Genomic DNA, 23,720 nt, shown 5'->3' on the forward strand with positions numbered 1-23,720 from the left:
CCAACTGCAGCGACATCTCTTTTCTGATGATGTGTTTACTGGTGTTAAAAGAAAAGACTATCACAACTTCCATAATGCTGTTTCACTTTAAAAGAATTGACTCGTTCACAAATCGGACATCGCATCTCAGTGTGAGCAAGTCTCGACTTCTTCGGTTTGAACATGTTTTTTTTTTTTTTTTTTTTTTAATAAAGGGACCATGCACAATTTTTAACATAAAATTACCATTTCATGTATTGTACCGGATTTATCCAGAGGCTATTTTTTTATCCGTAGTCCCATGTTAATGAAATGTAAAGTAGGATTGATTACTGTAATGTGCTTTTAGCAGGACTCCCTAAAAAGAATTTAAAACCGCTCCAAATGGTACAGAATAGTGCAGCCAGGATCCTTACAAAAACCAAAAGAAGAGAACATATTACTCCGATTTTAAAGTCCTTACACTGGCTCCCAGTTATGTTAATTTTAAAGCACTTTTATTAGTTTTTAAGTCAATAAAGGGAATGGGACCTAAATACCTTCGTGATATGTTTCAACAGTAGCTATACTCAACCTAGACCGCTTAGATCACAGCATAAACAGCTTCTACTAAAACCTATAGTTAGAACAAAACAAGAAGGGGAAGCTGCTTTTAACTACTTTAAAACACTCCAACCATTACAATTTTTAAAAATAGATTAAAGACTAAGTTTTTTTCAGATGCTTTGTCCAGTTAATGCGTGACAAATAAATGTATTTACATTATTTTATTTTTAATGTATTTTTGATAAATGTGTATTTATTTCTTTGTTGTGTGGCTACATTGAATCTTAATTGTTTATATTATTATATATACTGTGTGAAGCGCATTGTATTGCTACTGTGTATGAAATGCGCTATACAAATAAAATTGCCTTGCCTTGCCTAAAGTAAAAGTTTCCCAAAATGAAAATAATATGATAATGGATAGATACTTGAAAAATGCATGCGACTCAAATACACTAGTCATTTTATACGATTCATTAATTGCTATTAGCATTGGCCAAAACAATAACAGACTTAAATATCTGCCCTGGATTCCCGATCTATTATCAGAGCAAACATACACACACACCGTCCCTTCACAAAAAGATAGACAGGATTTTATGCAGACATGTGACCCATTATATAAGAACCCAAAGCTTTATAAGTCTGCAGAGCGGTTACAGATCCATCTGGTGCTTGTGTGTGTGAGTGTGTGTGGACGAAGGGAACTTTTTGGTTGTCCGACAAGAGAGAGTCCAAGCGCTGCTGCTGAGATGTTCTTCCGCATTCCTCTCCTGACACCTGGATACATTCGATACCTGCAGGTAAGTGTCCTGTTTCTAATATCTAAAACAAACTAAAAAGGGCCTTCTCCAAACAGTGGCTTATTTTCTTTATGTTTGAGGTCAGGAGATGACTTTAAATGTAGGCAGACTTTGACTTTGAATGTTAATTTTAAATTTTACAAATTTAATTTCTTTAATATATTATTTTGAATAAAATACAATACAACAAACATACATTATAATATGCAATATACTTTTACAGTGTATACCAGATTCTTATAATGTAATATTTCATGATCCATGTTAAACATACTGTATATCAAACATTATCAAATGTACTAATCCATGCAAAATTTAGTACATTTATATATATATATATATATATATATATATATATATATATATATATATATATATATATATATATACAGTATATATATATTATCAGACCCAAACAAACAGCATTTATGTGTTGAATTGTTGCAATGATTATAGTTTGGTTTATAATTAAATAAAATCTTAATAAAATAATCCAAGTGGCTAAGCATATAGATACAGGGCACGACACATTACAGTAAAGCAGTTAAAGATCAGACCAAATTAGACCAAAAAAGATATTGTTGTTTTTTTTATTTTATTTAAGAATGTATTTAAAAAAATACATATTTGAATAAATGTATATAGAGAATCCATTTAGAGCAAATATTTAAATATTTTCCATTTTAAATCATTTCATCAAGGAAAATAACATGAATATTTACAGTAATCTGATGATATTCTGTGAGATTTTTATGTCCAAAAAATCCTTTCTGGATCAGAATCACAGCCTGTCTGGTTTTGGTTTTAGTGGATCCCGAGCCCATCGGCGTGAGACGCTTGCTGCAAATCTCTAAAACTCTCTTTAGCTATTTTAGGAAACAGATTCAGCAGCAATTAACTTTGATGCGTTGGTGTTTGTTTCCATTAATGATGTGTTTACATGATATAAATGATTCTCCATGTGGTTTTTGAGGGTAGATTAAAATTAAAAGCGCATTATATACGCTTGACTGTTTACAAAACACCTTAAATCACATTCAAGGAAAGTGCCTAATTATATTTGTTTAGGTTGATAAGCTTTATCTTCTTATCAGTCTTAATCTTGATCTGAGAAGTTCAGTACTCTGAAACTTGTCTGATATAAAAAGCCTCTGAGAACTATCCTTGATCGATTATCTCTTAGAAGGGCCATAAACATGCACTGACCTTAGACCTTTTGCTTTTAGACTCAGGCGGCACGAACCGGTCTGCAGAGGGAAGGGCCCGTTGTACCCCGCTTTGCCATGCTGCTCGGCCTTCTGGGTACCGGGATGTCAGGATACAGCTCTCGACAGCTGACTCTATACCACAAGCCGTCGGCACATCTCCTGCGGTGAAACGCAAAACAGAAAGCAAAGAGAAACGCATCTATTTTGTTTAAAGGTGCGTTCTTTCGTAAACCAGCTTCTGTTTTCGAACAATCCAAATATCATCATTAGAGTTTTACCACATCATGCTGAAGCTCATAGTCTTGCTTTGGCTGCGAGGATGGCCGATCCTCAACCAAGCCCTTCCAAACTTGTTCTTTAGCAACATCAACTGAGCTAATTTTTAAAGTGATATTATCTTTCATGCAGTGTAATATAGTAGTGAATGTGAAAGGTCTGCAAAGTTTCAAAGATCCAAGTGCACTATAAATGGAGTTATTACTGTATCTCCCAATGGAAAGAACCAATTGCCTGAAACGAGTCACTACTTTAGGAAATTTGTTTTAGTATAAAATGTGATTTGAACCGCCCTGTTGCTTACACTCTCAGAAAAAAAGGTACAAAAGCTGTCACTGGGGCTGTACCTTTTCAAAAGATACACTTTTGTACCTAAAGGGTGCATATTGGTACCTTAATGGTACATATTAGCACCTAAAATGTACATATTAGCACCTAAAATTTACATAATAGCACCTACAATTTACATATTAGCACCTAAAATGTACTTATTTGCACCTAAAATGGCCAAAAGTTTACCTTTTGTAAAGGTACAACTCCAGTGACAGCTTTTTTGTACCTTTTTTTCTGAGAGTAGTTTATAATATTTAGCAGACTGAATAGGTTCTGTAGAGAGTAAATATGCTTTGTTGTATCAATCGAACCTGGGTGAATCACTGAATTTAAAATGTTATCATCAATCGTGATGGCAAATAGGCTTTCCAACATATGTAAATCAAAATGTACATAGTATAATAGTATAAATGTATGTCCCGCGTTGTCCTACAAAATCAGATCTACTGTCCTGCAACCAAGTGGTCACCCTATGCTGCAATGTATATTATGAGAGAAAAAAAAGTGGGTTTTGATCATGTAAGCCCATTGTTTGAGACCTTCTAAATTAGGAACATAGGGATGCTATAATCTAGTTAAAAATGCATTGAGGGTACGCGACAGCGCCCCTCTGAATCATAAAATGACACAAATGGGACAGTCAATGGTCTTGTGGACCTCATGGATATCCTTCAATCCACCATTTAGCCCTGTAATACATTTTTGACATACTGTAATCCCAAATATGTTTATGCACCTAAAGTTCCTAAAGAAGAACGCCACGGTTTTCACAGTCATTACAATCCAGCACAGTCAGCACAAGCATTAATGCAACATGACTTCAGTTTTATTGATTTCTGAAAGTAATGTGAGGCATAATGTAATTTCAGAAGGGCAAGATTCACTATTTACAGAATGGGGCTTTATCCTTAAAACACATTGAACATGTAATATTGCAATTTTTTCTCTGGCTGTCAGGATGTGATTTTTTCTATTTATATAAAAAGAAAAAATGATTTATATTTATATATTCTTAAATACATTTTATTATCGACCTTGTGTTTTTCATGTGGAATACATTTATTTTGTGCATGTATTTCAAATCTAATCGTGTTATATAAACTGCAAAGTACTGTATGTGTTTATGAATTCTTTAGTTTTGAGAGTAGGACAGTGTTTCTATGATGGGCCTCAATTGTGATCCGCACCTGGCTTTGTTTTTCACATTTGGTCTTGGCACTCTGGCTTGCCAACCTCAGTGTCGCCCAGAAAGCAGACGCCAATGTGCAAAATGCCCATGAAGGACACTGACCTAGCAGAAGCTCTCTCCTAACTAGGAATCTGATCAATACGATCTCTTAAAGAGTGTTTATTTATGGGAAAATGTACGTGTGTGTACTTGATGTCTCACCGACAGCAAAATGTCATTGTTATTGTGAATTGTGCACTTGAGCGCTGAGTCATGCCATGATATCATGACGTCTCAGACGGACAGCCATTCAAGAAGAGGAGCTTATGTTCTTAAAACGGTCTAATCTGCTTCTTCTGATCCAATTACAGCTGGCTGTTAATAAAATGTCAAAGACCTTTATTTAGAGAAGTCGCCAGCAAATGAGCAACCTTTTCAATTCGGGACATTGTTCTTGAAGCTTTGTGCACGCTCTGATTGCAGTGGGGGTTCTTTTATTGTTGACTTTATTGACTATAATGTTGCCATTTTGACCATTTTAAGGCTCTTTGCACTTTGATGGCAGGAATGAATGTATTTTAAAAGCTCTTTTTGAAGATAGACTTGTAATATATCTTGATTGTGTATTTATTTACAGAATAAAATATTCAAGCACGTAAAGAGACATCACATGCATGCTTTTATTTGTTTTTAACGACTCTAGACGTTCGATTAAATCATCAAAAATTTGAAGAAAATATTTTATATTTTTAAAAAATTTTAAATATGAGGGAAGAACAAAATATCAGGTTTTATTTTACTAAAATGCAGAGAAAAACAAAAAGCTCACAGGAAAAAGCATACATTGACTACATTATCATTTATTAATATTACGTTGGTTCTCTCTTGTTTTTGCCTGTGTTCATAATTTCTTTGTATTACAGTCTTGGTGGGAAAATTATGTCATTGCATAATTTTTCAATTTTTCATTGCATTACTATTGACTATGCAATATTTTCACAAAATCTTTCCTGTACCTATTTAAATGAACACTTGTACCTATTCAAATGAACACATGGATTGCTATTGACTTAATATACAGTAAACTTCAAAAGAAGTATTTAAGAACTATTAAAATAATTATTTTAAGCATACGCTCTAAACAGTGCTGGGTTTTGAACCCAAATCTGGGTAAAATATGGACAAACCCAAATGTTGGGTTAAAAATGTCATTTCATCCCAACTTCAACTTTCACTTTCAACTTTCAACAAATTGCATGTTTAACCCAACATTTGAAAACTCTAAAAAATGCTGGGTTGTTTTAACCCAATTTGGGTCAAATATGGACAACCCCAGCCATTGGGTTACATTTTTAAATAACATTTTTAACCCAATGTTTGAATTCATCCATATTTGACCCCAAAAAAATTTAGAGAGTAATATATATATATATACATAGGCAAAATATATATATATATGAACACAGGCAAAAACCTCCCAAACTAGCCTTAACATTTCATCCACCAAAATCTGATTACACACCAAAAACAGTTTATCTTTGGTTATGTAAAAAACGCTAAATAAGAGTTGTTTAAGAGTTGATATATATAGATATATATATATGAAGAGTTCAGATGCAAAAGCCTCTAAATGCCATTTGAAATTTTCTTCTTTAATGATGATTTTTGTCAAGCTTGTATATTTAAGTTCAGTGATTTCACTTAAATGGCAATGATAATTACCTATTAATTGTTATTTAAGTGAAATTACTGAACTTAAATATACAAGTTCGACAAAAATCATCATTAAAGAAGAAAATTTCAAATGGCATTTAGAGGCTTTTGCATCTGAACTCTTCATATACAGTATATATATATATATGTATATGAAGAGTTCAGATGCAAAAGCCTCTAAATGCCATTTGAAATTTTCTTCTTTAATGATGATTTTTATCAAACTTGTATATTTAAGTTCAGTAATTTCACTTAAATAACAATTAATAGGTAATTATCATTGCCATTTAAGTGAAATCACTGAACTTAAATAAACAAGCTTGATAAAAATGATCATTCTAGAAGAAAATTTCAAATGGCACTTAGAGGCTTTTGCATCTGAACTCTTCATATATGATTGAAACTTCAACACTCCAAAATTATTTGGTTTTGAAGTCATACAGTAGAGGGCCCCACCGCACCAAAACCTCCTAAAATATCTTTAACATTTCATCCACCAAAATCTGATTACAACACACTAAAAACAGTTTATCTTTGTGGTTATGTAAGACAGAGAAACGCTAAATAAGAGTTGTTTATGAGTGTCTGATCTTCCAGACGATCACCTGTGGTCTTTAGTGCCTATGTTGCAAATGCATTGACCCAATTCAGCTATTAAGCTCTGCAAATCCTTACCAGAACCAACCTGTCGGAATTACTTCCTCTTGCATACGACCAATCAAAAACATACATTCAAGCAGCAAATACAGTACACAAACCTACAATCTACATCTACACTCACATATTTGTTGTGTTAAGTTAATAATCTGCATCTTTCACAAAGGCAATCTGCTTATGCTGGCCTCCCGGCCGTTACAGACAAGTGTTCTTTTGCCATTGCTCTTTATGTGTGTGTAAATAAAGAGAGAAAGAGAAAGAGAGAATAGGGGTAATATCCTCAGGATGAGTCAGCGTGTGACCAGACTATCTTATGTCTTTGACCTTGATATGGGTGAGAGCTTTTATTAAAGGAGATTTATAAATGAAGGGTGCTCTTCCTTACAACTCACACACACACACAAAAAAATCACAAAATGATGTTGAAACATTATGTTGTTAGAAGCTCAGGAGACATGCATATAGCCTATACAATACAGCCTCAGTTATTGTACATTATTTGTTATCTTCATGCTCTAAAAGAACGCTCTTACGCTTAACAAGGCATTTATTAAATAAAAATGCAGTAAAAAAAACAGTAACATTGTGAAATAGTGAAATATAAATAGATACAAATATATACTTTTGTATACTGGAAACCATAATACTTTTTTACAGAATGCTTTAATGAATAGAAAGTTCAAAACAACAGCACTCTTATGAAATCAAATCCTTTTGTAACATTAAAATGTCTTTACTGTCACTTTTGATCAATTAAATGCGTCCTTGCTGAATAAAAGTATTTATTTATGAATTATTTATAAAATTCTTACGGACCACAAACTTTTGAATGGTCAGCCCATGCATTTTTGGTTTAAAGCATAAATAGTCTCACAGATCATAATTAGACCAGACTCTTATCACACCGAAGCTCAACACAGGTTCTGTGTTTATGTATTTACTGTAAACATGCTGATCTGTAGTGTGTGTGTGTGTGTGTGTGTGTGTGTTATCAGATAAGGTGAGCTTCTCTGTCTTGTTTAAAAGCTGTTGTGTCTCAAGCGAGTCTCAATATACGCCAAAAAGTGGGAAACGGTAAACTTCATAAACATGTTCATAACTTTCAATTTCATAATCTCCTTAATAAAGGCCCATGCATGGGAGGTACTCTGCATGTGTTTATAAGACCTAAAGTACTCTGCATGTGTTTAAACTCTTTAAGAAGTTAACAAAGAATATATTCTTCACATTTAAAGCATGTGAACATTCACATCACATGAACAAATTAATGCATTATATACCTTAGATCCGACTAATACAGCAAGACTAATATAGATTTAACACACATAAATGGAAACCTTTACACTAAATTCAAATAGACATGCTTCTTAGCCTGCTTTATTCACATTGAAAGGGAACACATTCAAAGGATAAACAGCACATTTGGTTGTTTCTTGAATTTTGGCCACCTTTATTGTCCCAAGAATTGATTTTTTTATGGAAACTTACAGATTTCAAATCTATAAATGTCAAATTAAAACAGTTAGTTTTTACATTTTATGACTGTCCTGCATTTCTTTAGTTCTTTCCACCACAAACTTTACAGACGAGACAACAGATCTTGAGATGCATTATATATATATATATATATATATAATTATAATAGGGGGTCAGCAATTCTATTTAAAAAATGTTCAAAAAAATTATTTAAAAAAGAAAAACCTGAGAAGAAACAAACATAAAGTTCCCTAAAAAGTATCTGGACACTTAAGTCATACTTCAAATGTATGAATTTAATTGTGTTATCACAAAATTGTGTTTGTTTTTTTGTTTTGTTTTTTAACGTCAATCAAATTCGCAGCTGTAAAAAATAACAATAATCAACTAAATCCAAAGTGATTTTAGTGGAAGTAGGCTATATGAAAATAGTTTCAAAAGTCTAGTTGTAGGTTATATGTTTTATTAATTGCTTAAAAAAATGTTGTTTGTTATTTGCCACTTGATATGAGAATTTGACATAGCCTACAAGGGTTGGTTAAGAGTCCAATTTTTGGGACTCACTAAAGTCTGCTTAGAGTAAAAGAAAAACTTATACACTAGACCAAAACTCAGGAGACATCATTTAACTGTTCATAAGACCTCCTGTCCCGGTAGGAGGGTCTGAGGGGGGCATCACCCCGCCCCCGTTACCATGACAACTGGTTGATCAGTGGCAATCTGATCCATAATGGGAGGAGCGGCTGTCCAGGTGCTGCAGCCCAACAGAACCGAACTGAGGTCAGTCAGACGATCATCAGGAGGAGATAGTGGCCGGAGGAAAGGAGCGAGTGTGCGTGCGAGTGCTGGGCGGGCGCGTTCACAGTCGGGTTATTGTTCTGATTTAACCACGATCTCCTCACGAAGAGTCTGCACTGGCATCTCATGGGTTTGGAAATACTGCGCTTTTGATATACAGCGGACATAATGTTCAAGAAGAGCAAGAGCAAAGTTCTGGTGGATGAAGCGTCAGAAGAGGACGACGTGGCGTGGCATCACGAGCACGCGAGGAAGGTGAGCTGGGATGTTGCCCGTGGGCTTCAGTTCAAACTACAGACAGATGTGATCGTGTCTCAAAGTTTGCTTGTTTCGTGTTTCAGCATGTGTAGTAAGTGAACTGTACTGTTTAAAAAGAGTATTCGCCCCCGATTGAGTCGTAAAGTCAGATTATGACAAGAGGAGCGAAGCCATTAGTTTTGAAAATATCTCTTCATTTAATCCACTTGTTTTGAAATCGCTCTTGTATGACAATATGAAGTTTTTGAGGACGATAAAAAGGTTATTTCAGTGTATGGATAATACTAATACTGGAAAATTGTGCATACATACATTATAAGGGAAAAGACAGCATTTGAGACGTAACGTTAGCTTAAAAGTACTGAGTAGTGTGTTTACTTGCTTTTTTTGCGTCATATCTCGGTTATTTAAATGTCATATTATAAGGATTGTCATGCACAGATTAGGCCATATTTTGGTTTAGAAATCAGAATGTAATCAGTTGGCCTAATATTTTAATCAGAATTCTTGCTCATGGAAACATCATAATTTAGAGTTCTACATCATAACTGAATGTTTCTTTGTATGCTTGTCATCAGCCATTACTGTCAACTAGGAATATGAGTATTTATATGAGTAACGTTACTTTTATGAGTATGGAATGTAATAAGGCTATGGATATAGCAAAATGTGCACAAGTATGATATTGTAGAAGAATAGAATCCATATGAGTATGATGTTATAGAAGAATTGGTACGGTGAGTCCACATATTCTCAAGTATGAGTGACAGTATGCCAGTATAGAGTTCATGATCAGTCATGTTTGCTATGAAAGCCCAGTTCCCCAACAGAAGGGGAAAAAAATCTTGCTTTTGTAAATCATTAGACATAAAAAGTCAAAATTATGACATACTGTCATATTCATGAGATTAAAAGACTTAAAAAGCCATAATTATGACATTAAATAGTTAAATGGCTAAATAAATGTTGAGATTGACAGTCACAATTTTGACTTTTCTCATAATTATAACTTTAAAAGTGAACTTAAAAGTCACAAAGTCATAATTATGATTTAAGTCATATCTATGAGATTTAAAAATCTTAATTATGATATAAAGACTGAGACTATCATAATAGTGATTTACCAAAGCATTATTTTCTTTCTTATGTGGTGTGATTGTCATAAGTAGTAAGCACATAACATATCATGCATGATGTTGTGTATTCCTGTTCTTTTCATGTATAAGAACATAAATTGATCTTAATTAAATGTGGTTTTTGTTCTCGCTGAGTTTCAATACAGATTCATGGCATTCAGCGCCGTCCTCCCTTTCAGATGTAATGTTCTGTCAGCTGTTAGTCTGCAGGAGTCCGATAAGATCCCTACAGCGTAACAGCAGGAGACGGTTGCAGATAAGCTTTCTTTCACTCCCCCACAAACTTTTTTTTTAATGTAATTTCAGAAACTTGCAGTGAAAAGTTAAAGCTTCTCACTGCGTTCTGTGGCCAGTGTGATGGCCTTGACACATTCTTCTCAACAAAATCTGTTCCACAAACATGTTTTGGATCTGAGGGTACATTTAAACGACAAGATGTACTAAAAACAGAAAAGTTTTTCCTTCGCGTTTTTCGCATACAGACGTCAACGAGGTCAAAACAATCCCTGTTCACACAGATCTGTGAGAACATCTAAAAACGCTGTATTATTCATGCCAGGCCAGTAGTTGGCGATGTCACTTTGTAAAGAAAACATTACGTGGCCATAGACTGAACACAAATACGTAAGCGGATGACGTCACTGTTTTCAGAAATTCACGTTTTTGTAGTTTACATGTCAGAGACAAAAATAAACAGTATTGTTTTCAAAAGCTTGTTTTCAAAAGTTGTCATGTAAATGAACGGCCAAAATGCAGTTTTCCTTGTACATGGCCCCTCACATTAGCGATGGGAAAGAGAGCATTCAAAAGCTCTGATACCCTCTTCTGATAGAGAGAGAGACATTATGAGACTCTAACCTTGCTAATCTTCAGTCGAAAAGAAATTAAGGTTTCCATGTTTTTTTTCTCCATATAATCGATTTCATTGGGTGCCAAACTGTTCACGGTCCAAATGACCGTTTCAGTGCAGCTTCAAAGGGCTTTAAACGACACCAGACGATGAATAAGGGTCTTATCTAGCGAAATGATCGCTCATTTCAAAAATAAATAACAAAGTTTAAGTTTTATAAGTACAAATGGTCGGCTTGCTCTGTTCTGTGTTGAGCGTTCGTGACTCTCCTATTTGAACTCGTTCATCAAAATAAACAAATATTTTTTTTTTGAGTCATTTTGTTCATTTCATTTGACTCGAAAAAATTTACAAAAAAAGCCCCTGACAACACGCGTATGATGCTACCATAATTTTTGGAATGCGTACCATGGTTTTCTTTGTTACCCTGGAGCACCATCATGTAAATACCATGGTATATGACTTACTGGACCATAATATATTTCATAGTAGTAGTAACATCATATTACCATCTGTACTTTTTCTAAGGTACTTTAAAGAAAACCATGGTACTACTATGTCCTCAAATTTCAGGATTCCTTTGGTAAATATCCTTAAAAGCATTATTGCCATGATAGCACCATGTGCAAAACCACTGTATTGTCCTTAAAAACATAAAAATGCCATGATATACCATACTGGCTATTTCTATCTACACACTTTGTTTTAGACCATGGAATTTCCTTGGACTAGCTTAATATTTCCATTTGATACTTGTACCATGGTATTGCCACAGTACTTTTTTTGTAAAGGCGTGCAAGGTACAGAGAAAACCATGAAATCGCACTATTGCTATGGTACATTACCATTATCTCCACAGTACCGTTTCCAAAAACATGGTAGTACTTTTGTTATTCTCCCTTATTGCTCATTCAGTGGTGGTACTAGGCTTGTGGTTGTGGAAGAGGGGAAGTAATGTTCCTATGTTGTTGAGTCTACAAAGGGATATTTCAGTGAGATCCGCTTCCTTCGGCTGCTAGTGAGTTTGTTCACCCAGAACTTGGTATGTAAAGCAGGAAGCCCAACGGATGAGGACAAACGAAACCCTAAACTTCCATACAGCTCCAGTTCAGTTCAGGTCTTCTTGTAGAGTTTTGATTTTCCTCCTATAAACAGGTTTTCATTGAGATGAATGTCCTCTCTGTTCCAGCAGTTTATATCAAGCTGTTTCACGAGCGTTGATTTTATTTTTAGCCATGTCAGGTTGCCAGTTGGTAAACATCATAATTTTGAGGTGCCATCTTGTTGAGACTGTGGTTCGTGTTCCTTCATAAATCAGTTGAAGGCCGAATAAATGGACTCCTCTACTCTGACCCCATGTTCTTCAATCATAAGCTTTTTTTTTTTTCAGGAAAGTCAGGCTGAGCTGTCCCTAATATGCCACGATCATAAGAAATGACAAAGTCCAGAGGGTAAAGAACTTAAAATATCCGAAACATTCCTCACTCCTTCATTTATAAATGAGCACTCGGGAGAGTATTCTCACTGTAATCAGGCCAAGTGCTTTGGTAAGTTAGGGTGTAGGGATGTGGCATTGATACAATGAGCTGGAGGAAGTAAAATGGAGGAGGCAGAGGATTGTGGGTAGGGGGAGGAATGACATTGCAGAACAGGTTGATCTTTCTCTCTCTTCATATGAATAATCTTCAAGTCATATCAGAATTATAATGTTTGCTCTTTGAGCTCTGACTTTTTGTGTTGGTGGAAGAGTCAGGGTATATATTTACAATTTTATACACCGCACAGCCAAAAAAAAAAGTTGTTGTTTGGATTTAAATAGGCAGAATTATTATTTTTCTAGCATGTTATATTTTTGGGAACAGTTCTTCTAACCCTAATTGAAGTGTATATCTTTTCATTTCTTAACCCTTAAATGCATGAATGTTTCGCCAATCATTATTACATATTTGGGTCTTTAGCGACCCGGATCTAAATCTAACACGAATGGATCTCTACCTGTCGCGATGATATAGTACAGAGTAACGATTACTGAAGAATAAAATAAAGCATTTATTTGTAACTTGGAATGGTTCGGTTTGCGTAGATGTTTTATACAAACATCACTATCCTTGCAAGAGCACTGATTTCCCAGTACATTAGCATCTGGCTCATATTCGCAATCTCAAACATATTCTCAAAACTATAATTTTCAACTTAAAAATATCTTTAAAAAATCTATATTTTGAGCCTATACCATTTTTACAAAGTTGAATTTTCAGCATCACTTCATCCTTCCGAATCATTCTAATTTGCTGCTCAAAAAACATTTTTATTAATGTTGAAAACAGTTGTGCTGTTTAATGTTTTTGTTGAAATATATTTTTTTCCCGGCATTCTTGGATGAACTAGAATAATTTAGTAGTAATATAAAAGTCACTACTGTCACTTTAGATTATTTTAATGTACCCTTGTTTTTTTAATAAAAGTAATTGCCCCTTCGCTAAGCCACGCCGAAAACCGCCACTGGCCAATCGTGTCTTAGCAACCGTAACTAGGTCAGGGGGTCTGGCAAGCTTTCGAGCGAGGGAAACATGTCGAAGCATTGTGCGAATGGATTGTGCAAATCTGATACCCAGTATCCTAAAAGTTTGGACATGGAAGTGGATTTTTTTTTCTTCCCGAAAATCTAAAAGCCGAGGGGAGAAATGATGGGCGTGATCAAGCAGTGTAGGAGACCCATTCACAACTACAGTAAATGTCGACAGGATTAACAAAAACACTTATTGCTTGGAAATATTAACTGTTCTTTGTTCATAATGCATATATTTTAACGTAAAATAAGACGATTAAAGACAAGACGGAGGCTCACTGACATACTTTAAAATATATTTCAGCATTGTGTTAATTGACGGCCCACTACCCCTGAGTAACTTTAACCCAATCCGATCGCGGCTCTCCCGGTGTTGGTGTTATTCCACAAGATTTATGGATAAGCTGTTTGATTTATAATTATTAGGATTATTTTTCACATTTCACTTACCCTGCTGCGCACAAACATGTGGGAATGTCTGACATTGGGAATGTCTGACACCGGTGCATACACGCTTAATAGATGTGCCAGCCGTGAAAGCTTGACAGGCGTAGCAACAGTAACTAGGTAGCGCGGGGCTTAGCGAAGGGTCAATTGTTTCTTTCAAGAAGTCTTTCAAGGCAGATTTCTCCAGTATTTATAGACCTCTGAATAATAGACCTCTATAAACCACCGATTTATAAGAGTGGCAGTCTTGGGTGACAAACCTACATTTCCCATAATTCATTATGGCAGATGAAGCGTCAAAATGACTTGTGTGCTCTCCTTGATGAAGTACAGCAATAGAACTTACTCCGATTTATAAGGGTGACAGTCTTGGGTGACATACCTACATTTCCCATAATTCCTTATGGCAAATAAAGCATCAATTACAAACCTAATGTGCATCCTTAGCTCTTCACTTTGGTGCACTAGTGCTAAAAGTTTCCTGTCTTTTGTGGGGAAGTGCAAAAGAAAGGTGAGAAGGAACTTTCCAGGAGGCGGCACTAGTGCAGGTGGAGCAGGAAGGAAGGGGAAGAGGTCAGACCCTCAACAGGAAGTTGAATGCCAGAGCAGTTCTGATAGATCACCCAAAATAGTAATGGATTACATTGAATAATGATAGATCTGATTATCACCTCAGAATTGAGGGATAATCTAGGAGTCGTCTACTTCTTACCATTATGACTGTGTTTGAGCTCTTTTTTAAGACCTCCCAAAATAAGACCTTGTTGCATTTTTCTGTGTGTTTGTTACATTACATTAGCATGTGTTTAAGTGTGTGCGCTTGTTCTCATTGTTTTGTTCTCCTTGGCCTTTGCTTTTCAGGATAAAGACTCCGAGGGAACAGAGGAAGTTCTGAGCCCCTCAACAAAGGTAAACACACACGCATAACGCCTTGTTGCTTTCAACAGAAATGCTTAAATTTGTTGACAGTGTTCGGAACAATACCATAGCAACACAGTCAGGAGGTGATGCAAAAAGAGCATGACATAAAAAAACTGAATTGCTGTTTTCTTTTTCTTAGTTCTTTGCAATGGATGCAATTAAAGGCAAGATTTATAGTTTGAGTTTGATAGTACAGTGTAGACTAGAAAGTGTGTGTGTGTTGTACATAATGTACAGAGAGGATGTGACACATTCTTTTAGAACAATCTGGACAATAGCAAAGCAGTCTTGACTCTTGAGACTAGCAAACATTCAGTGTCCTGCTTTCCTTCAATGGACTGCTGGTAATGTCATGTCATATTTTATATCATCAAATAAACTATTCTGTGACCAGAATTAAAAAGTCATTTTGATGTTGGCATGAACCACTGGTAAATCTAATAAATAAAATATTAGTTTACCATTGACAGGTATTCAAAAGTAACTGTGTATTGTGATGAAGTTTTTCCCCTCTTATGGCTCGTTTCCACTGAGGGGTACGGTACGGTACAGTACAGTACAGTACGGGTCGGGTCGGGTACACCATGATCAGGCTTGCGTTTCCACCGCCAACAGTACCCTTACTTGATAGGCGTGGTATGCTGGAAAGAAGCGATCGACGTCATTTTCGCGCGAAAAAAGTGACATAGTAAACAAGAATGGATGACAGACAGCAGATCTTGTTCTTGCTTCTCGGCATGTTTGTCACTAGAAACAAGCGCTGACATTAGGCGTTTCCAAGAAGCCAACGCAAAGTCCGACTCAGGAGAATGATCCCGAGGACGCGAGTCCAGTAATTCTGTTAATGGAACAGCGCGTTCTTGAATGCGGCACTCAGCTCGCTCTGGCTCTGCGACTCCGGTTATCTCTGTATGTTCATTTTAGGCAACAATAAAACGAAATATGTTATAAAACACCACTCTGCTTCTTTTCGATTTCATCTCAATACATTTTAAACATTCTAAAAAAGCACATAAATGTGGTTCAGGCAACGCCTATTGATTATATTCACTGATGCATGTATGTAACGTTATATTTATAACAAAACTAAATATAAAACAACCCGGCCTCTTTTCGTTTAAATTTAAAAATATTAAACATATTCCAGGCAATGTGTAATGCAATGTATTTCATCTCGCATTGGTACAAATGTTGCAATAAACAACAGATGATCTTGTAATAAAATAAAAAAAAAAGACAAAACTATCTCTTTTTGTTGAATTTCAGTTTTATCAATAATAGCCATTATAAAAGTATAAGTAAAAGGTACAAAAAGATATACAGTAAAGCTTTAATAACATAAAGAAACAATTCAGTCAGTCAAATAGGCTACAAATTCAGCGGCGAAAGATATGAAATCATGTAGCCTTCTGCCAAAACTATTGGCCAGGGAACGAATTATAGATTCACGAGACCAAAGATCGCCTGTTAGGTTTATACAAGACAAACTATATCTCATGTTTAACCACTACAGAGACGTCCGAATCAGCGGCAAACATCAGAACGACTAGCCGAGGAAAGGCTGTTCCAGGCGGGGGACACGAGCGCGAGCGTCCGGTGATCGCTTGGAATGGATCTCAGTCAAATGATCATAAATCTATAAATAAACCACAGATTTGAGCTTTAAAAAACTACTTTCTCGCCTGAAAAATTCTTACAACTACATTTCGTGACAAAATAACAGTAGAAATTATATTTCAACTGTATGCTTCTAATGCCCTTGTAGCACGCGCGAGTGAAGATACTCTGTCCACCAATCAGCGTTCTGCAGTGAGTCTAGCTCCACCTTTTAGTACCCTTTCACTGTGCTAGGTACCCCAACAGAAGGGTACCCAAAAAGTGGTACGGTACGGTTCGGCTTTTTGGTACCATTGACAACTTTTGACAGTGGAAACGCAAATAATTGCGTACCGAACTGTACTGTACCACTCAGTGGAAACGAGCCATTAGATCACAAATATTTCATTTCTGCAAGTATTTAAAAAAAAAAGTATTTAAATGACCAAATTCGAGTTGGATAACTACACAATCCATAATCTTGAACAACAATCTGCTGCAAACAAGGTCAAAAGAGGTCAGCATTGATAAATAAAAATGGGATTTATGTATGTGAATTTATTCAATAGTAGAATATAAAACTATTCTGAGAGTAAAAAATATATACAGTACATGTCAACTTAAATACAGTAAAAGCAGTACTATTGTGAAATATTAATTTCCATATTTTAAACTGTGATGCAAAACTGAATTTTCAGCATCATTACTCCAGTCTTCAGTGTCACATGACCCTTCAGAAATCAATGTAATATGCTGATTTGGTGCTCAAGAAACATTCATTACTATCAATATTGAAAACAAATTGAGCTATACTTAACATTTTTGTGGATACCATTGATGCTATTTAAACATTTGTGGTAAGGTACAAAAAATAGAGAAATGAATACTCATCAAGGATAAATTAAATTGATCAAAAGTGACAGTGAAGACATGTATGTTACAAAGGATTTCTATTTAATAAATGGAAAAGTATCACCATTTCCTTAAAGATATTAAGCAGCAGAACTAATTTCAACAATAGGAAGAAATGTTACCCCTAGCACCAGCAGCAAATCAGGATGCTAATGATGCTGAAAATACAGCTTTGCCATCATTGGAATATTTTTTTTGTTTTTAAGATAATGCATATTTCATGATTACTTTATTTGCATGTCTTAACAGGATCGTAGTTTCATATACTTTTTGCTTCAAATCAATATTTATAAATTCTGGTTGGAATTAAAACTCTTTGAGTTCACCGATGGCCCTGAATATAGAGAGTTTTTGCCATTGAAGATTTGTAGGACCTTAATCTATTTTTATTTTTGGAATGAATGACTTGGGTGTTTGGTTTAAAGAATTGCAAAGTGCCCAGGAGCAAAACTGGCAGCATTTAATGTGCACTTTACATTAGTTAAAATAAATGCTCTGTTTGGACTTGGAATATTTTGTCTTCTGAAATTTACAGTATGTGTTTCATAGCACAATGAACTCTTTTATTCTCAAAGAAATCAGTTTTCCTTGAGATGCCCCGATTAGAGAGGCTAAACGAAAGGGAATTTCACAGAGTTCTGCTGTGTGTCCTCCAGCGACGGCAGGAGCTCAACTTCAAGTTAAAGCGACAGTTGTTTATTTCCGTGTTTTAACAGACGGATGAAGCGACAGACGGAAGCCAAAAGAGTGTTGCGTTTTATTTGAGGTCAAAGACGAGGCCGATCCTAATGTCTGTTTATCTGACGAAATGACTGAGTAATGTGCTCTAAGACTCCTAATGCTCATAAATGCTAAATAAATGTGCTGGAACTCCTAACAAGCGGTTATGTGTTCGCACATAATATATGGCGTCTGTTTTAGTGACAGAACACAAAGGTCTTTGGTTTGAAACAAGACAGGGAGTGGCGAATAAAATTAACCACGTGCTTTTACCTTTTTTTAGTGTTTGGTAATTCTGTGGTGAGTTTAATTCCTTCAGACATGCAGCAACAAATATTGAATATCTGTATAACACACACAAATGAATATGACTGAACTAGTAGATCTTTACATATCTCACAGAGAAATTCCTGTCAAATTTCATCTTAAAATAAATATTTATAAAAAAAATAAGAAATTATGATTGCATTAAAAAATGAATCCCGTTTTAGAAACATTAATATTAGCATTTAAAAATTTTCATGACTGTAAAGTCATTCCCATTACTGTAATAATGTAATGAAAATCATCCAATCTGGATTAATAATTTACTTGTTAAAACTTTCTTCATTGGATGTTAGAATGTTTTTTACTATTTATAATTTACCATGTAGGCAAGCACATTTTATTCTTTGTTTTTAAATGTTTCGCAGATATTTCCCTAAAAATTTAATTCGATTACTCTATGAAAACTACATTCAGTGCAACAACAAGCCCTTAGAAATTGTAATGAGCATTTTTTTTGTGGATTACAGTAACGAGCAGGGTTACCAAAAGCTAAACAAACAAAAAAGTTAACTGAAATAAAATAAAATATAGAAAACTTTAATTAAATAAGATAATAATATAATAAAATATATTAATTTCAGCTATTTCTCGATTTAATTTAGTAAGTTTAACTTTATGTATAAAACTAAAATTAATAACACCTATATAGTAGTGATGCACGATATATCGGCCACTATATCAGTATCTGCCGATATTTGTTCATTTTTATGTTATCGTTATCGGCCCGATAATAAAATTTGGCTGATATTTTAAAGCTGATAAATAATGAATTATTTCCTTCAACACTTGACGCTTGAGACACTTAAGATGCGCACTGTTCAACATGATTGATCTTAATTGCTTGAAATATGATTGGAATCAAAAAGGAAAATATAGTTTCCTATAAAGTGCAAGTGCAAAATGTGCTGTCATATCGGCTCCATGAAATTATAATGAGAACATTATAATTGTGTGATTAGGAAATGGATTTTAATTGTGAGACTTTTGTTTTTGCATTCAGGCTCTCAAAAATTATTAAAAAAAAATTGGATTTAGTTTATCGGCCAATATATCGGTTATCGGCTTTCAAATATAAAGAATTATCGGTTATCTGTATTGGCCAAAATGTTCATATCGGTGCATCCCTACTATATAGAACATTAAAAATGTCAATTGATTCAAAATATTAATAAAGACTAATAGTAACATTATGATAATAAAGTAATTAGATTGTTTTTGTGCTTGATTGTCATTTAAATAGTCTAAATAATGTTTTATTTCATATATGTATATATATGTATATATATATATACACACACACATGTATGTGTATATGTATGTGTATACATGTGTATATATGTATAAGTGTGTGTGTGTGTGTGTGTGTGTGTATGTGCGTGTGTGTATATGGATGTGTGTGAGTATACATACATATGCTCATGTATGATGATAAAATAGTTATTTTCTTCTCTCTTTTTTTTTGGTTAAAGCTAAGGACATTCTGTACAAGTCAGAAAAACTTGTGAAAGAGAGCTCGAAATTGTGTCAAAGGTTGTTTCCTATATAATAAGCTGCAAATCCAGGCCGGTATTTCAAATCCTGAGGGTCATTCTGGACGCAGGCAGGAGGGAGTCTGAAGGAATGTGTCAGATCACCAAATGACCCAAAACACACACACACACACACACACACACACGCACGTGCGCCTGCTCAGAAATCCGTCCCTGCAGCCCACTGTAATCAACATAGGCCTTTCCTGTTTTTACTGCGTGATGCCTTCTGTCCGTCAGATCCAGCTTTCTGCTCCTGGATTCAAGATGAAGTGTGTCTTTGTGATTAGTTGTCTTTGTGCCAGGACTAAACCTGCAATCATCCCTTCCCATCTGTATATCCGTCTCACTGAGAAACCAAAGCTGAGGCTTTCTGACACATCACACACAAGCAGTCCTTTTACTGTGCGCTGAACCCTGTTATGACTAAACAAGCCATTTCTCTATGGTTTGTGACTATGTTTTTGACTTTTTGTAGGATTCAAAGTTAAAGAAGGTTAAATCAAAGCGAGAAAAAGGAGACAAAAAGTTGTTTCCGTCTCAGGACGATGAACACATCTTGCTGACAGGAGTCACTGTCTCTCACAGAAGAGGGTAAGACTGGCTTTGTGTACTAATGTTAGATGAAGTTGGTGAATGTTTTGTGAACACTTTAGTTTAGGGTCCAGTTTTCTTTATGAACTAGTTGCTTATTAGCATAAATAAAAAGCACATATTAATGCCTCATTCTAGTCTTAGTTTATGTCCCTTAATATACCAATACCTAAACTTAAAAACTACCCTACTAACTATTAATAAGCAGTAATTAGGAGTTTATTGAGGGAAAAGTTGTAGTTAATAGTTAGTTAGTGAGAATTGGACACTAATCTAAAGTTCAATATGTATTTTTTAGGGCTTTCAAACGATTAATCGCGATTAATCGCATCCAAAATAAAAGTTTGTGTTTACATAATATATGTGGGTGCACTGTGTATAATTCTTATATATATATATATATATATATATATATAAAATATATAAATACACACAAATGCTTGTATATTTAAGAAAAAAAATATTATTTATATATAAAATATTTATATATATAATATAAATATGTATATATACAGTATATACATGAAAATATTTTTTTAAATGTATACAAGCATGTGTGTGTTATATATATATATATATATAAAAGAATTATACACAGTGCACCCACATATATTATGTTAACACAAACTTTTATTTTAGATGTGATTAATCGCGTTTAGACCCGATTAATCGTTTGAATTATTACTTAAATTACATTTTTAATATCTGCTCTGAGATCTATTGAAATTTGCATAATTTGTTTGCTCAGCTATTGAGTGTTTTTTCAGTTATGTAAGCAGTAGCAACAATGATAAGAAGTTGTTGATGTAGAACTCTTTCAGTTTACAATAAATCATGCTCCTTCGTTCTCTTTCTCAGGTCTGCTAAGAAAACCTGGGAAGACGACAAGAGCAAACCGCACACAGAAAAAGACAAAGCACACTGTCTATGGGACAGCATCACCATGACGATGAAGCAAATCACACCTACGAGGAAGATTGACAAGATGGAGGGCTGGGAACCACCTCAGCTGAATGACGGAAAGGAGGAGGAAAAACATGAGCCGGAGAAGAAGAGGAGTGACTCATCCATGCTGTCTACCCCTTTGTCATTGTCTTTGCCGCATTCTCTAGGTTTGCCGTCCTGGGTTGGCTTGGGTTTGGAGGAGGACTCATCTCGCTACGCTAGTCTGACTGAGTCACAGAACTCACAGAACGGCGGACCAGCCCAGTGGGCGGCCCGGGCAAGAGATAAATTAGCTGCCGTTCGTCGCAGAAGTCCAGCCAGCCTATCAGAGAGCACTTGGGAGGGGCTTAAATGATTTAATATTAATGTTTGTTAGAATGGCCACGCCCCCTTGTATACAACTCGAATTGGATAGCCTACAGATGGGAAGCGCATGCTCAAATTGCATGCCAATCAAAAATATTTTCACTTTTATAATTTGATATAAAATAATTTTCCAACTTTTGAATGCAGCTCCCTCAGAGAAATCACTGGATGTGTTTGCATTCGGTGTCTGACATCACATACAATTACTTTTAAAGGCCATAAAGGACATTTAAAGACATAGTTCACCCAAAAATGAAAATGTTGTCATTTACTCACCCTCATGTTGTCCCAAGCTTGTAGTGAGTTTCTTTCTTCCGTTGTCAAAATAAGATATTTTGAAGAATGTTGGTAACCAGACAGTTGAGGGTAGCCATTGACTTCCACAGTATTTAGGTTACTCTTATAGGTTTGGAAAACACGAGGGTGAGTAAATGATGACAGAATTTTCATTTTTGGGTGAACTATTCCTTAAAACGGACAGTTCAGGCAAAAATGAAAATTTTGTCATCATTTGTTTACCCTGGTGTGTCATTCCAAACCTGACTTTCCTCACTGGAACACAAAAGAAGAGAGAATTGTAAAAGAATTGTAGCTGCTAAAAGGACAAGAAAGTATGATAAATATAGTACAAGTGACCTGTGTACTATATTCTAAGTGCTTTTGTACGATACATTTATGAGGAGCAGACCTTAGAATAAGTTGTTTACTCCAATGAACATGTCCCAGATCATGAAAAAGAGCATTCAGGACATGCTGCTGAACTACGTTTTACAGAAGAAAGTCAAACCGGTTTGAAACGTCTTGAAAGGTCAAGAAATGAAGTGGGAATGCCCATTTTTTGTTAGGTAAACTGTGCCTTTAAATCCACGTTGTATTCGTGGCGACTGGTTTGAGTGAGGCTGCAGTTCCCACCGTCACCGACAGAGGGCGCATCGCGTCTCAATCTCCATGATCACTGCTGAGTGCTGACTAGATATCGCGTTGTAATGTTTATATGGCGCCGATTCAGTTGTGGTTAATTTACTCTGCCTTGTAGTTAAAGATTGAATGTGAAATGAAGTAGAAACACCTTCCACTGAGTAGATTTAGAATCGCTACTGCCTGCTGATTCACTATCATAATGTACTGTTGGCTACTAGATGCAATAATTTCCTCCTTGCTAAAATCCCAAAGTACTTGCTATATTGATCATACCAAATTTCCAATGTTTGTTCAGTGCTACTTTTCTGTCTCAAGGAAGATAACTTACTGTGGCTTTATACAACATACAGGATTTTAAAGGGTTAGTTCACCCAAAAAAATGAAAATTATCCCATCATTTACTCACCTTAAAGCCATCTGTGTGACTTTCTTCCTATAGAATGGCTTGAGGGTGAGTAAATGATGGGATAATTTAAGTTTTTTGGGTGAACTAACCCTTTAAATGGAATGTATATGTGTTCAGTCCTGCCCCTGGAGATTTTGACTAATCAAACAAACTTAAACCAGCTGATCATCTTCGGATTCATTTTGGAAAAACAAGCTCTGAAGTAGGTTGGATCTCCAGAAATGGGATGAGCATCCAGATCCCGTTAATAATGCTTTATTGTAATG

General features: G+C 35.2%; 1 protein-coding gene across 1 annotated transcript; it reads left to right on the forward strand.

The window, feature by feature from the left end:
* Positions 1–8,962: 8,962 nt before the first annotated feature.
* LOC120463669 (testis development-related protein) lies at positions 8,963–22,380 on the forward strand. Its single transcript, XM_039652937.2, has 4 exons — positions 8,963–9,212; positions 15,079–15,126; positions 20,701–20,816; positions 21,675–22,380. Exons 1-4 carry the CDS (start codon positions 9,126–9,128, stop codon positions 22,114–22,116), a joined length of 693 nt encoding a protein of 230 aa, XP_039508871.2. The 5' UTR covers positions 8,963–9,125; the 3' UTR covers positions 22,117–22,380.
* The last annotated feature ends 1,340 nt before the right edge of the window (positions 22,381–23,720 follow it).

This window comes from Pimephales promelas, chromosome 20 (genome assembly GCF_988280905.1).
Source record: "Pimephales promelas chromosome 20, fPimPro1.hap1.1, whole genome shotgun sequence".
Classification (NCBI taxonomy): Eukaryota; Metazoa; Chordata; class Actinopteri; order Cypriniformes; family Leuciscidae; genus Pimephales; species Pimephales promelas.

Coding starts and splice junctions, on each gene's coding strand:
- LOC120463669 (XM_039652937.2), top strand. CDS start 9,126: ATGTTCAAGAAGAGCAAGAGCAAAGTTCTGGTGGATGAAGCGTCAGAA. Junction 15,127..20,700: donor TTCTGAGCCCCTCAACAAAG/GTAAACACACAC, acceptor GACTTTTTGTAG/GATTCAAAGTTAAAGAAGGT. Junction 20,817..21,674: donor ACTGTCTCTCACAGAAGAGG/GTAAGACTGGCT, acceptor TCTCTTTCTCAG/GTCTGCTAAGAAAACCTGGG.